At 38.3% G+C, this 14,262-nt stretch overlaps 1 protein-coding gene across 3 annotated transcripts in view; it reads left to right on the top strand.

The window, feature by feature from the left end:
* LOC125452505 (ensconsin-like) overlaps window positions 1-12,240 on the top strand; it is a 130,941-nt gene extending 118,701 nt beyond the window's left edge. For all 3 annotated transcript variants that reach the window (XM_048531026.1, XM_048531025.2, XM_048531023.2), the window contains exons 14-18: window positions 83-133; window positions 222-291; window positions 2,674-2,809; window positions 9,294-9,529; window positions 10,336-12,240. In XM_048531026.1, the coding sequence (XP_048386983.1) occupies window positions 83-133; window positions 222-291; window positions 2,674-2,809; window positions 9,294-9,529; window positions 10,336-10,346 (504 nt within the window). In that variant the 3' untranslated portion in view covers window positions 10,347-12,240. The remainder of the gene's footprint in view (window positions 1-82; window positions 134-221; window positions 292-2,673; window positions 2,810-9,293; window positions 9,530-10,335) is intronic.
* Window positions 12,241-14,262: the final 2,022 nt, after the last annotated feature.

The raw sequence follows: 14,262 nt of genomic DNA, 5'->3' as shown, positions 1-14,262 counted from the left end.
GTAACTCTGCACTTCCCATGGCTTAACACACCTGACAGATTGACAATTCACTTGCCATATTAACTGAATTTGTATCTTCTAGAGGCTTGAGCAAATCATGCAAAGAACAAGAAAATCTGACACTTCTGAAAAGGTATCCAAAACTTAACAAATTACTTCTAAACTGTGCCAGTACATGGACCTTTTCAGCATTTATTTATGTTTAATTCTTTCTTTCACAGAAGGATAACCGAGTCAGGCTAACAGAGCAGACAAATGGGGAAGTACCTAAACTAGCATCTGTTGATGAAGGTAATTCTAAATATTAATACAGAGCTGTGTGGATATTGAACTCTGCAGTTGGACTTTGGCCCTTCACCTGTAGAGTTTTAAACCTACCCTCTCGAACAGAATGAATGATTTTTAACTTCTGGATTTGAGAGAACTGAGTGCTGCCATGCTTAATCTATTCCAAAGGCTTTAATAGCCTGACAACCCACAAGAGTAGGAAACTGGCTGTAAGTGTCAGATTAGCAGTCATCAGAAAGGAGAAAGACAGTAAGATGGCAAACTTGCACCATACCCTTTGCACTGAATCAAAAAGTCTGTGACTCATCTGCATGCCAACTGATCATCAAGAAGAAGGACCCAGTGCCCTTTAAATTGAAAAATGCAGTCTGGAAGTTCTCGGAAATCTGTTGCCAATGTCTAATTATACCTGAAAACAATTAAACTATCCATGTGGGATGCACAAATATAGATTTAGCAATTGGATGATATTACTGCTCCAAGTGGACCTGCATTGTGTTGAATCCAACTTGGCAGCCATAACTTTTGCCATCAGTATCAGATCCTCAGAAATAGCTGTCTCTCTATCTTACAAGTCTGTTTAGTTAGCAGTCCTTATTTTTTAGACCAGGACCTGGGAAACCCAAATTATACAATTTGTACCCAAAATCTGATTTCTATGAACTGTTTTCTCACCATTGAGTGATTACAGCTTTGATCTTCCAGTTCCTTTGGGACTTGATTTTTGTTTTTTGTCTTAATTAGGTTTTTTTGAAAGGACCCTTCATAGCCCCCATTGAAACCCCATTCTTAATTTTTTTTTTCTGGATTGGTTCTTCACGTTCATAGAATCAAAGAATTCTTACAGTGTGAAAAGAGGCCTTTGCCCCATCAGGTCTACAACAACTCTCCCACCCAGCATCCCATCCAGACCCACAGCCACACCCTGTCCCTATCCCGATAGCAATGGGAGGAAACCGGAACACCTAGTGGAAACCCATGCAGCCATAGAGAGAGAGTGCAAACTTCTCACCGTCCACTAAAGGCTGAATATGAAAGTGTCCCTAGCGTTGAGACTCTGTTGCCCCTAAGGGAGAATTGTGACCCCAGACGAGTTTTTGATTCAGTCAGCTGCAGTAGTGGTATTTGAACCCAAGCCATGGCATCCACCAGTTCCTATATGCTGGAGATACAATAAATCCTGCCCTGCTATTTTTTGCTGTGTTTCATTTAAGTAATTAGGTTTCTGTTTTAAAAATCTTACTCAAAATTATCACTTTTTATGTAGCTTAATTAGTTACCATATAAATTTACATAATATTTTATTTCTTCAGTGTCATCAAAATGCTGCCTAGTTTGGAAAGACGGGATTTTGGGCGCAGAATGAAAACTCTCTAACTTGCTCACCTAATCAATGTCTCTATTCCTGTCTTGGGCCACTTTTTGTTTTTTGTGGCAGATTAAAACAGCATGTCCTCCCTCCACTCGTTCGTCCGTTCCTCTGTCCACAAGCACTTGGCCTTGCTACGTTCAGACGGGCATCTTTTTTTTCTTTTATGCATCTCAGTAACCAGAAATTCCGATGAGTTGAGCCATATAATCAAATGCCTGCAACAGCTTTTCAGCAGGGCGTTTGTTTATTACGGACTACAATTTGCAGTTGCTCCTCGGAGGGACTAAGAAGCTCCAATTTGCAGTTACAGTTAAGCACACTTGATAAATTTTACTTTTGAGAGACCCTTAAAATTCCCTCAGGTCACTATGCATTTGGCTTTGCTGCACTCCAACAAGCAGCTCACTTTGGACGTCTCAGAAATGTGTTTGATTGTCATTCACTTAAATTTGAGTATAAGCCTATCCTACTCAAAATTGTCCAGTCAGGGGAGACTTTCTTGGCAAGAATCAATGTTGTAAACCTCCATTGAACTCCCCTCCATGCTGTAGTTAGAAACTGATTTCTCTCACCAGTGAAAAAATACGAAGTTAAGGGCCACAAATATAAGACTCACTTAAATCCAATTGAAAAATTATTATGAAAAACTTCTTCTCCTGCCCTCCCTCCCACCCCCAAAGAGTCATTAGACTGTAGAACTTAAAATCAGAAAGCGTAGCTAGGACAAAGGACTGTGTTATAAGCAAGCCAGACAAAAGAAAAGACATGTTTGGTATTAGATGAAGTAGGGAGAAGGCTACTCTGCAACATAAATTCTGGCACAGTCTGTTTGGATTAATTGCTCTGTATACATTCTATAAATTCTACACAATATGATGTTGTCGAGCTAGTTACTGTTATTCTAACTATGGTTAGAGCCAATAAATGTAACATGCTGGATTTAATGATGTAATATTAGACTTGATCAAGTGTTTCCATAAAATAGAAACTTATTTCTGCATCTATCGTTTCAGCATCCAGCCAGAATCCTGACTTAACAACAGAAGCAACTTCAAAGGTCTCAGAAGAAATGGCCAATGTGGAGCCAGTATTTAAAAAAGTGGACAATAAGATGGAATTTGTAGATCATTCTCAAATAGATAAAGAATGGTAAGAATGGTGTTAATTTAGTTAATTCTTTTGATACTTTGGTTGAATGCTAATCTAGGTTAATTGAAAATAAATTAAGAAACATTAGCAAACACAATACAAATGCTATTGATTACAACGTATACTTACTAAATATACTCTCGAAAGTAATTTGATCAATTTTAGTCTTGCGCCCTGTAATTCTGCAATTGGATCCCAACTGCTCTACACCAACATCATTAGTGCAATCTCAGTCAATGAGTGGGAATCAGAAAGCTTCCCAATCAGGTCTGGAGTCAGGCAGGACAGCCCCCACACTCCTGCCTTGTTTGTGTGTTTATATAGAGCGTTTCGCTGAGTCCACCAGGAAGGATGCTAGCCTGAACGGGATGACCATTCCAGGCAGTGGAGGCCTACAGCTCACAACCTCCCCCTGTACATGGGTGAAGTAATTGTTTTCTGCTTGGATCCACTGTCACTGTACACAGACTCGGTTTGAACTGGCCTTGGGTGCCAAGGTGAATCAAGGCAAGAATGAGGCCACGCTCTTTGGGAACAGGGACAAAATCTTTCATCCTTTTTGTCAGGACAGACTATCTGAACGCGCTCTGTATTGGGTTCAGTGGGGCTAGGGCTTGTGCCAAAATGTGAGAGGAGTGTGTCACCAAATTGGGGCAGGAACTAGACAAATGAAAGAACTCATTCCCTCTCAATTGTGGGTAATAACCTGGTCATCAGGTGTGAAGTACCATGTTGTTGTATGTGGCACAGGTTTGACCTATTTCCCAAACCTGCACCGCTGCAGTCACCCAGGCCATTTTTCACTTTGTTTGAAGGTCGAAGATGGACCTAGTCCAAAGGACAATATGTATAAAGATCTGGAAAAAGTGGGGCTAAAACATTCTCAATGCTACCCTCACCCTGATGGGCACCTTTTGTATGTGGCTGCATCAAGCTGTGCATAGATGCTCAGTACATAACCATCAATTGTCACTACTGAGATTCTACTTGTCCCTGGTGTTGCAAAGGATAGGCTTGGCCTCGTTGCAGCGGAATGCTCCAAGTAGTTGGACCGTTCATTACCACCTATCCTTCATGGAGAAATTTGTGAAGAAAAACACCTTTTAACCACAACTCCATCAGACACTGGTCAGCACATAGTCTCCTCCACACCCTTTGTGAAAAGCAGAGCATGGATCTTGTTGAGTAATTCCCTGTGCAGATTCAAAAAATCATTTGGCAGAAAACTTCACCAGAATTTTCCAACAGGCTCCAGGATATTGCTTGGATGATGGTAGGAAGGGCTCTGTCCGTGAGATCTCTCATGCATGCTCGGACTCTGCGCCACCACACACGGCCCTCAAAATGTCTGCAGAAGGGACAAGACTGTCACGTGCTTCTTTCTGGGATGTGCTTATGTAAAGGAAGCCTGGAGAGAAATGCAGTGGTTTTTGTCGAGGTGCATCCCAAGCAGCACCGTGATGCAGGACTTTGTGTTGTACAGTCTATTCCCTGGAACACACACTGTGACAAACATCAACTCTGCCTGGAATTCCAAGGTCCAGGACTATGTGCTGAGGTACAAAGTAAATCTTGGGGCACAGTGGGGAATGACCACTCTGTAAGGTCCTTCTGCCAAAGCATAAGGGGGTTCTATTCATTAATCAAACCCTCCCAATGCCTCAGCCAAAAGCCAAGAATTTAATTGTAAATATAAAGAAAGGCAAACCTCAATGTTTGTATTCTTCTGTGTGAGTAAAGACAAGTCTGGATCTGAACAGCTTCATTAACTATGTATGCACACAAAGATTTTCATATGTGAACAAAGTATATTTTGCAATTTTAAAAAAAGTAGAATTTCAGAACAAGAGGGGGGATAATGACACTTTGACCTCCTTACCATCCTCTCAGTTGTATGATACAAGAACAACTAAGTTATTGATTGATCACAACTATCAATTTTTGTCAGTTAGATCTGGTGCAGAAATACGTTATGGTTACCTTTTTATAGAATTGAAATGTCAAATGACAACTGCATTTCATCTAGACTTCTCTGTCCAAAGTTCTGCTTGATTTGTTAATCTAATTTGAGCCTGTTTCCTCTTGTGCTACTATCACATCTTGTATTCAAATAGTCTCATATGCTGTCGAGAAAAACTTTATTACATAATTTACAGGCTGAAACATGCGTGGTTCTTCAGTCTTTCTCTGTAATTTGGCTCTTTGATACAAATGATCAGTCTTGGAGCATTTCAAAGGGGCTTATTGTAACAACATGATAACGGCAACAGGTATAGGCCATTAGGCCCCTCTAGCCTGCCATGCCATTTAGCAAGATAATAGTTAATTTCCCCCAGGCCTCAATTCTTTTCTTTTATTCATTTATGGGATGTGTCATCGTTGGCCATATTTGGATACGTTGATTGCCCATCCTTAATTGCATGGAGAGCAGTTGAGAGTCAACTATGTTGCTTTTATGGCAGTTCATCATAGCTCTCAATTTCTCTATGTATTTCAAAAATCTGCTTCCTTTTAGATATTGGCAGTGATCTAGCCTGTCAATTCTATAGGGTAGAGAATTCCAGGCATCAGTTTTTTGTGTTTCTTAGCTTGAGATACCTTCACTGATGGAAAATCATATCAACATCTACCCTGTCAATCCCCCTTAGAACGTTGCCTCTTTCATCTCTCTCATTCTTCTGAAGTCTAATGAATAAAAGCCTAATCTGTTTATCTGTTCTCGGTAAGTCAATCCTTACATCCCAGAAATCAGCCTAGTGACTCTCATTTGAACTGTCTCCAATGCGAGCATATCCATCCCTAAATAGGAGGTCCAAAGCTATATATAGTACTCTAAGAATGGCCTTCACAACGGCCTGTATGGTTGTAACAAGTTGACTTTATTTTGGAGTCTCCACTCAGCACCTCTGGCTGAAGATTGCTGTGAAAGTTTCAGCCCTAGTTTTTGATGTGCTGGGACTGTTCCAGCATTTGAGGATGGGCGTCTTTGTGGGGTCTCTTCCTCCAGTGACTTGTTCTGTTTACCATCATTCATGCAAGGATGCAGCAGTTTCAACAAGGTCAGCTATCTATGGAACCAGTAGAGATGGGAGAGAAGCTAAACTGATATTTTGTGTCAGGTTTGAGGGGTTTTCTGAGACAGAGGATTTACATGCTTTTGCAGGGACCAGGACTGATTCTAGATAATCAGCATGGCTTCATGAATGGGAAATTGTCTTTGAAACATGATTGATGACGTGACTGAGAAGATTGAGCGTAGAATGGTAGACGCTGACTTGTCTACCCAGACTTTAGTAAAGCCTTTGACATGGTTCTGCATGGTAGACTGATTAGTAAAGTGAGATCACATGGGATTCGGGGAGAGCTTACCAGTTGGATACAAAATTGGCTTGACAGTATGTTATGAACTAAACCAGATCCCCTTGAATATATTAAGAAGGAAGCCTAGGTCCTAACGTTTCTTATTTTAAGGGAAAATGTCAGGTGCTATGTTCTGGATGCAATTCAATTGGTCAAACTATTCAATGTTAAGCAAAACACAACTTATTCAAACACTATAGTTAAAATATAACAAAAGAAAGAAATACTTCAAATAATTTACATCTGTTGGAAAACTTAACAACAGATTAATAGATACAGTAACTATTACAAATGAACTGTTCCAATGTAGTAACAGCCCATAAACACACAATTGGCAAAAGGAAAATTAAAAACAATTGTGTTACAATGCAATCCAACAGCCCAGGAAGAGAACCTCCAGCTTTTGGCTGCAATCAACAAAGGGGAAAATAGCCTCCACTTCTTCAAGATCAATAGCAACTGCAGCTGAAAAGCTAAAAATCCATGATTCTATGGGTGGAAGCTTGACTGCACACATTTAGGCTGCTTCTGTTCTTTTTAAAAAGAAACCAACAAGACTTCTCGACTTGTTTATCTTCTCATAGACTGGTCAATGTCCGTCCTGCCATTTTTCTTTCTTTGTCTGTCTCTCTCTCTGCCTCCTCCACCACATAACACCGCAGCACCGCTCCCCCCCCCCCCCCCCCCCCCGCCCAACTTCCCTTCTGTGAAACCAGGACGAAACACAGAGCCACAAAATCATCACAAGTCGGACACCAAAGGTAGTTACGGAGGGTTGTTTATTTAGACTGGAGGCCTGTGACCAGCAGTGTTCTGTAGTGATCAGTGCTGGGTTCTCCTGTGGTTTGTCTTTTATATAAATTAATTGGATGAGAATTTAAGAAGCATGGTTAGTAAATTTGCGGATGTCGCCAGACTTGGCGGTTTAGTAGACACTGAAGAAGGTTATCAAAGATTGCAACGTGATCTTGACTAATTGAGCCAGTGGGCTGAGGAGTGACGGTTGGAGTTTGGATAAATGCGAAATGTTGCATTTTGGTAAGACGAGCAAAGGCAGGACTTGTTATTGGTAGGGCCATGCGAGTGTGGTCAAACAGTGATCTAGGGAGTTCAAGTATATGGTTCTTTGAAAGTTGTGTCGCAGGTAGGCAGGGTGGTAAAGAAGACATTTGGTACGTTTGCCTTCATTGCTTAAACCATTGATTTATAGGTGTTGGGATATCATAATGCAGTTGTAAAGGATGTTAATGAGGTCACTTTTGGGATACTGTGCATAGTTCTGGTCACCCTGCTATTGAAAGGATATTAAATTGGAGAGAGTGCAGAAAAGATTTACAAGGACATTATTGGGATTGGAAGGTTTGAGTTATAATGAGAGGCTGGACAGGCTCGGACCTTTTTTCAGTGGGGTTTATAAAATCATAAGGGGCATTGATAAGATGAATAGCAAAGATCTTTCCCTCGGGTAGGAGAGTTCAAATCTAGAGGGCATGTTTTTAAGGTGAGGAGAGAAAGATTTCAAAGTGATCTGAGGGACAACTTTTGAACAGAGAGGGTGATTTGTATGTGGTATGAGTTGTCAGACAAAGTGGGAGGTGCGGGTACAGCTAGATTTGAAAGACATTTAGCCACATACACCAATGGGTAAGGTTTAGAGGGATGTGCGCCAAACGCAGGCAAATGGGATTAATTTAGTTTGGGAAACTTGTTTGGCATGGATGAGTTGGACTGAAGCATCTGTTTCATTGCTATGTGACTGTAACACCCTAATTTGTCTAGGCAATATGTGGATTAAAATCCCCATGGAAGTTGTACTGCCCTTCCTGTATTCCATCTATTCCTGGCTTATATTGTGTCCTGCAGGTGGGGCAACTCCCCAGGAACCTTTTGGATGATTACCACCTGTGACTTCTTTGCTTTGCTATTCCTTATTTTCAACCAAATTGGTTGAATGTCTCAATCGTTTACACCAATATCACGACTCACCATTGCAATAATACCATGTTTTTTAGGAAAGCAACCCCACCTCCTTTTCATTTATGCATTCTTCCAGAAAGTTGAATACCCGTGAATATTGTTTCCCAGTCTTGATCACCCTGAGGATGTATCAATAATAACTATCAAATCACATTCATTGATTTTTATTAGTGCTGTTGAACTTTATTTCTTTGGTTTTCTACTTTATGTTAAGAAGCACTATAATGTTTAACTTTTAACTTTGTTTCATTTCTTTTAAAACTCTATAGCTAAGATTTTGTACTTTAATGTAAGATGGGGCCAGGAATGGCAACATTGTACACTTTTCACTGTACTCATGTACTTCTGCATTTGAGTACACATGACAATAAATTCTAATTCATCTAACTTGTTACAATCCTGCATGCTTTCAGATAGAGTTTTAAGCTTTGACTTTTTACCACTATTACTTATTCTGGTTCTACCTTTTGCACTCTTCTGCATATATTTGGTGACCAGAACACTGCATCAAAAACATTCAATGAAACATTAAATAATTGAAATATTGTAGCCACTCTTGTCTACCTATTTTCTGCTGAAATCAGGAAAACTTCAAATCTGTAACCAATGTCGCTTAGCAATTTACATTGAGACATGTTAAGTAACATCAACAGAATAAATCCTAGGTAAAATAACAAGAAAAATGCAATCTGTAAAGCTGTACATTTGTAAGAGTCATTTGTTACAAATTGTTTTCTAAAAGATTTTTTAATTATTTTGTACTGTTGTGTTTCAGTGGCCATGTGGCCTATTCCTGCTCCTTATTCATGAGTGGTGTGTAATTAAGATATAAATTGAACCTTATCTACCATAGCAATTGTCTCATGATCGGTAACTTGCTAACATCTAGCAATCCTGCAGTAAAATTTGGAGTCCTGTGTATAAAATGGACTGGCAATATTGGGAAGCCAGCAATGATTATCTTTCACCTTTCAAACTAAATAGTTTTGGGAGTGCAAGTGTTTTGGCCGATTAAAGTATAAAATATATTGACACTAATAAAATTATAATCTCAGCCTACTTTCTAAAACATTGCTTAATCTTGGTATCCAAACCCATGTAATATTGACTTGGCTGACTGACTTTTTTTTTAAACATTATTCTCTAGTCCTGCTACCAAGAAAATCATTAGAGAGAATGGAGTTTCTGTGCAAAATGAAAGCTTTGAAGATTTTATTGATCTCTCATTTGAGATAAAAGCTACAAGAGTAGCCACAGAAACTAGAAGTGATGATTGTCAGGGTAAAGATGGCATTCCTGTGAATCCAATTATTGCATTTGAGGAAAATGGATCTGTGGAGTTATTAACCAAAGTAGAAAGCATTCAGACTCAACAAACAGCAGGTATGTAGCTAACTCACTCTGTTAGTGTATAAAAGTTTTTAATGTTTTTTAATGATATTAATGTTGTGGATGCAATGTGCTAAGGCCCAGTGCTTGAACACATGGTAATGAACAGAGAAGCAGGTATCTGTAAATGACTGACATTTTAAAAACCCAGTTTTCATGGAGCTATATGAAGCTGAAGAAGTTTGAGACGTATGAGATGTAAATTTGAAAATCAGTTTTTGTTGACTTAAGTGGCTGCTTCTATTAGTAAGCATAAATGAGCTTGGCATAGTTCTGATTGAGATTATAAGAAGCAGTTTTGACTCTGGGAAACATGTTTATATTTTCTGTTTAGCATTGATTTGAACCTGCGGTTGTGTTTTGGTTTGGCATCCAAGAGATCAAATATGCGGCCTTAAATTTAGAAATAACTGGTTAGCAAGACAGTGATAAAGGCCAAATGCTGGATTGTCACTAAAGGAACACAGAAAAGTTGAACTCCTGCATGATCTGTTTTACAATGAAACAATCAACAGCAGTTTATACAGATCTCTCTTTGTGGTTCTCTACACGTGCTTTTGAAGGGTTGAGAAATGAACTGCTGCAAGAAAACTACTGTATGACCTGGAAGATTGACAATGTATAATTTGTTCAAATTGTGCTTTCTGGAAGATGCTTCAGGACACTGAATTTATACTTTGTCCCTATTTATGCTTCTGTGTTTATCTGATGATTTCCAGATTTTGAATAGTCATGTGAATTTTTATTTCATAAACGTAACTAATTGCTGTAATTTTAATTTTGTTCTTTATTTTTTCCAGAGGTGATTTAAGAGCGTTGAGCAGGAATAACAAAGTTATGGTGTTCAGTAAGCACATTCACAGCAACTGGATTTCCTTTTGTTTTGCATCAAGAAGGATTGAAGTGCCACCATTTTGCAATCCAGCATCTAATTTTAAAAAGCTAGAAACTAGCCACAGCTACGAAAATGGAAATATGAACTTGAGGTCTGGTTTGAGAGGAATTCTTCATTTGCTAACTGATCATCTAGTTAACTCTGATCACTGGTTAATCATGCTTAGTATGCATTGTATATAAACTGCTTTTCCAACATATTCCTTCAAGGAATTGACATTCTTCTACATAGTATGACAAATGAGAATGACAAATTTATGCTGGTGAAGGGCAGTATTTCAAAACTAGCAGCACATTCACTTTTCAGAAACCTATTACTTGAATAAGCTTGTTTGAGCTGAAAGTAGTTGATAATGAGGCCATATAGATAGGTATGTAAATCAATTGTTTAAATATGGCATGGAGAGTTCTGCCTAGTTCTCTGTAATTCCTTAAATGCTAAGCAGATCATTTTAGATACTTCACTATTGTCTCCAATTCATAATTTTATTACACTAGGTCCAATAGAAAAATATTGAAAATAGTGTGTAATTAATTGGATCTAATAGTAATTCTGTGAATGGTTAATAAAGGACCTGTCGCACATCAGTTGCTACTTATCACAAGGTAACTTCGAGGCACAATAGTTATACCAGTGAAATGTCTCAAACAGTCTTATGATCTGATGAAAAGATAGTTGAAATATAGATGATATGACTTAAATGTGTTGAGTTTTCAATTGCCTTATCAGATCCTGAGATGAACAAAAAGTGATTTGTGGAGTCTTTAGTTGCGCTTGTTTCAGAGCAAGAAACCTGACTTGTTTGAGATGGCATTCCTTCTGTGACTTTCACACACTAGATTTGGAGTCTTTAAATTTAACTCTTTTGTAACTTACTGCACAAATGAAGCTCATAACTTCCATTTCATGTTTAGGTATTGCTGCTACAGAGCAAAACTGTAAAACTGTGCACTTTCTTCATGAGTTCTAAAATTATTGCAGACAGTACTAAATATGATCAGAATTCAGTTCTTTTTCTCTCCCGAGAATTATGATTGAAATACTTTGTGAGTCCTTTATTCAAAGTTGATCATTACAGGAAATTAAATATATCAAATAAGTTAATAGGTTAATTTAAAACCAGCTGGTGTACATGTGGTAAATGAAAGGCTGGGTCTGAACTTTTAAAATCTTCATCCATCCACAAGTAGAAAAAAGCCATTTAGCATTTGTTCAGTAATCATTGTATAGCTGCGTATTCTGTTCGTTGTTCTTCTCTGTATCGTCTATTCATCCATGTATATAGAAATTATTTAAAAATGGTGAAGAATCTTTGCATTTTCTTTGGCTTTGTTTTAATCTGTATAGATGGGTGTACAAAATTCTTTTGAGTTAATATTTTTAGATTCTCTAAATTGATTTTTCAGTTGTAATATGATAATTGCCACACTAATCAAGTGTGTGATCTTTTGTTGATTTACTTTTATCAGTGGAATGTTCTGAATTGATTTATTTTTGAATGCAGAGATTATACTTAGTGTTTCAGATCTTTGTACTATTTTCCTGCCTAATTTAAATACAAAACAATGAACTGCATTAATTTGTGTTTATGAAGAGGTTTGGCTAACAAGCTGGCTTCTCATATAAAATAAACTTGAGTGAAGGCTCAGTAAAACCTGCATGATTTTGAAAGAAGAATGCCCCTTTGTTTTCCACTTTCTCTGCGTTTCCCACCTTACCTATCTTTTGTAGTTCCGAAAGATGATCCTTAAAATTTGTTGGAGACAAGTTGATGACTTGCACAAATGCAATAAAATAATAGTTTCTGTAACTAGTGTGTGTTTTGCAGTTTTATTATTTCTAGAGAACTAGTTTGAAAATTGTGGCTTAGTTAAATTTTAACTAAGTAAATTTTAAGATGACTGATGAATTTGGTTTACAGATGTACCTTTTCAGAAAACTACTTCAAAGAGTAGTTCATTGTGTGTTCATTATGGGACTTTGTGTTTTAAAGCTTAACTGTTGGCATTTCTTTCAGTGAAGTGCTCATTTATTCACTTCTGTTTCTGTACTTATTGACTTTTCTTGTTTTCTTGATCTGATTTTCCTTTGGAAAACTCAAAACAGAATTTAATTGAGGATATGTGTAGTGGGACCTACAAACTGAGACTAGGCCCGGTAATCTACTTTTTTAAACTTGGAATCCATACCAAGGTGCTTTTCCTCGGTCATTAATCTGCTACATAATATAGGACATTTAATTTAAGATCTGAAAGGACAGACCTTATTTATAATGTCTATGTAATTGGTCGAATTATATTTTTAAAGCTATTTCTTATAAAATTTCTTAAAACTTGCTGTAGCTCAAATTGTATAAATTTAACTCTTTTTTTTGTTTTTGGAGAACGGTCTTAAAGATTAATGCACCAATTGGCTAATATTGCCAACATCCTGGACTACCACAATATCTCTGGATTATGCTCATATCCACTGAGCAGACCCCTCCAGCAAATGGTCCATATTCTTGAGAGATTTCACTGATTCCAAGCACACTTCACTTCAGTTTAAATTGTGGAAGCTTCCTTCTGATCACCTAGCCTTTTGCAAGTGATCAGTTGGTTCTCCTCAATGTGGCATGTAACTTGAGTGAAGCACAACAAGAAAGCACGTGATATGGGTGTAGGATTTGGCTATCTCCCAAGTGGAAAGAGGTATAAACAGGACTAGGCCTTTCTGACCAGCATACCTGCTCCATCATTCAGTGCAATCATGACTAATAATCCATTTTGACTCCATTTTCTCTCATCACACAATCTGTACTTCCTTTTATGTTATTGCTATGTGAAAATCTGCCAATCGCTGCCTTAAACAGTAGCTTAGCCTCTCAAGACTGAATTTCACTCCGGAGTTTGTGTCCCCTGAAGTGACTAAATATATAATGCTCAGTCCATTCAGCCTTCTGCAGTGTTTGAAGAAGTGGGTGGGTGGGATGCTTGGGCTGTTGCATGCTTATGCCATTTGTGATCAGCCTCCACAGTGGCCTGAAAGAGCTGTTTGTTTGGCACCTTTTGTGGATGCTGCTTCTGCATTTTGAGTGTGTAGAGCAGAAATTCCCACAAGTCAATGGGAATGTTACTTTTTTTTAACTTTAAGAGGCCATGAATATGGAGCAGTAGTAGTTGTTTGACCCCTAGAGCATTCTCTTCTATTCAATAAGATTGTGGCTGATCTGATTTTAATTTGAGGGAAGGATGAGAAAGTAATCAGACGAAATTAAATGGCAGAGCAGACTCAATGGGCTGAATGGCCCACTTCTCCGATATCTTATGGTAACAAATCCACATTCCTGCCATGCCCTGATGACCCATTAGCACTTTGCTTAACAAGTTAACACTCGCTGTCTCTGTCCACCAACCACACCATTCCCACCCCAACCTATTCAGGAAGTGTTCCAAAAACACACAAGCTGAGATGTTTTGCCTTATCTCAATTTGAAATGTGTGACCCTTGATTTTAAACAATGATGCCTAGTCCTTGATTATCTGATAAGACGAAACTGTATCTCAGCATCCTGTCATCTTTGAAGCAATTTTCTGTCCTCACTGGTAACTTCTTGCTATGACTGAACAAAGTAGTGTGCTTTTGAAAGTCTTGTGTCAAATATGTGGATGATGTGTCAACTCTTCATTGTCACTGCTTCAGTGTTGGCTTGAGAGAGGTCACTGATATTGAAGTGCCTGTCCTACTTAGTAGGTTTGTAGGATTTTGTGGAGGCATTGGTGATATTTCTCTAGGGACTTGAGATGTCTAAACATTCTCCATGTCGCTGACCCAAACAGAAGGGTAAGTAATG

Source organism: Stegostoma tigrinum, chromosome 4 (assembly GCF_030684315.1).
Source record: "Stegostoma tigrinum isolate sSteTig4 chromosome 4, sSteTig4.hap1, whole genome shotgun sequence".
NCBI classification, from domain to species: Eukaryota; Metazoa; Chordata; class Chondrichthyes; order Orectolobiformes; family Stegostomatidae; genus Stegostoma; species Stegostoma tigrinum.
The sequence above is the reverse complement of the archived record's forward strand: the minus strand, read 5'-3'. Positions and strand labels throughout refer to the sequence as shown.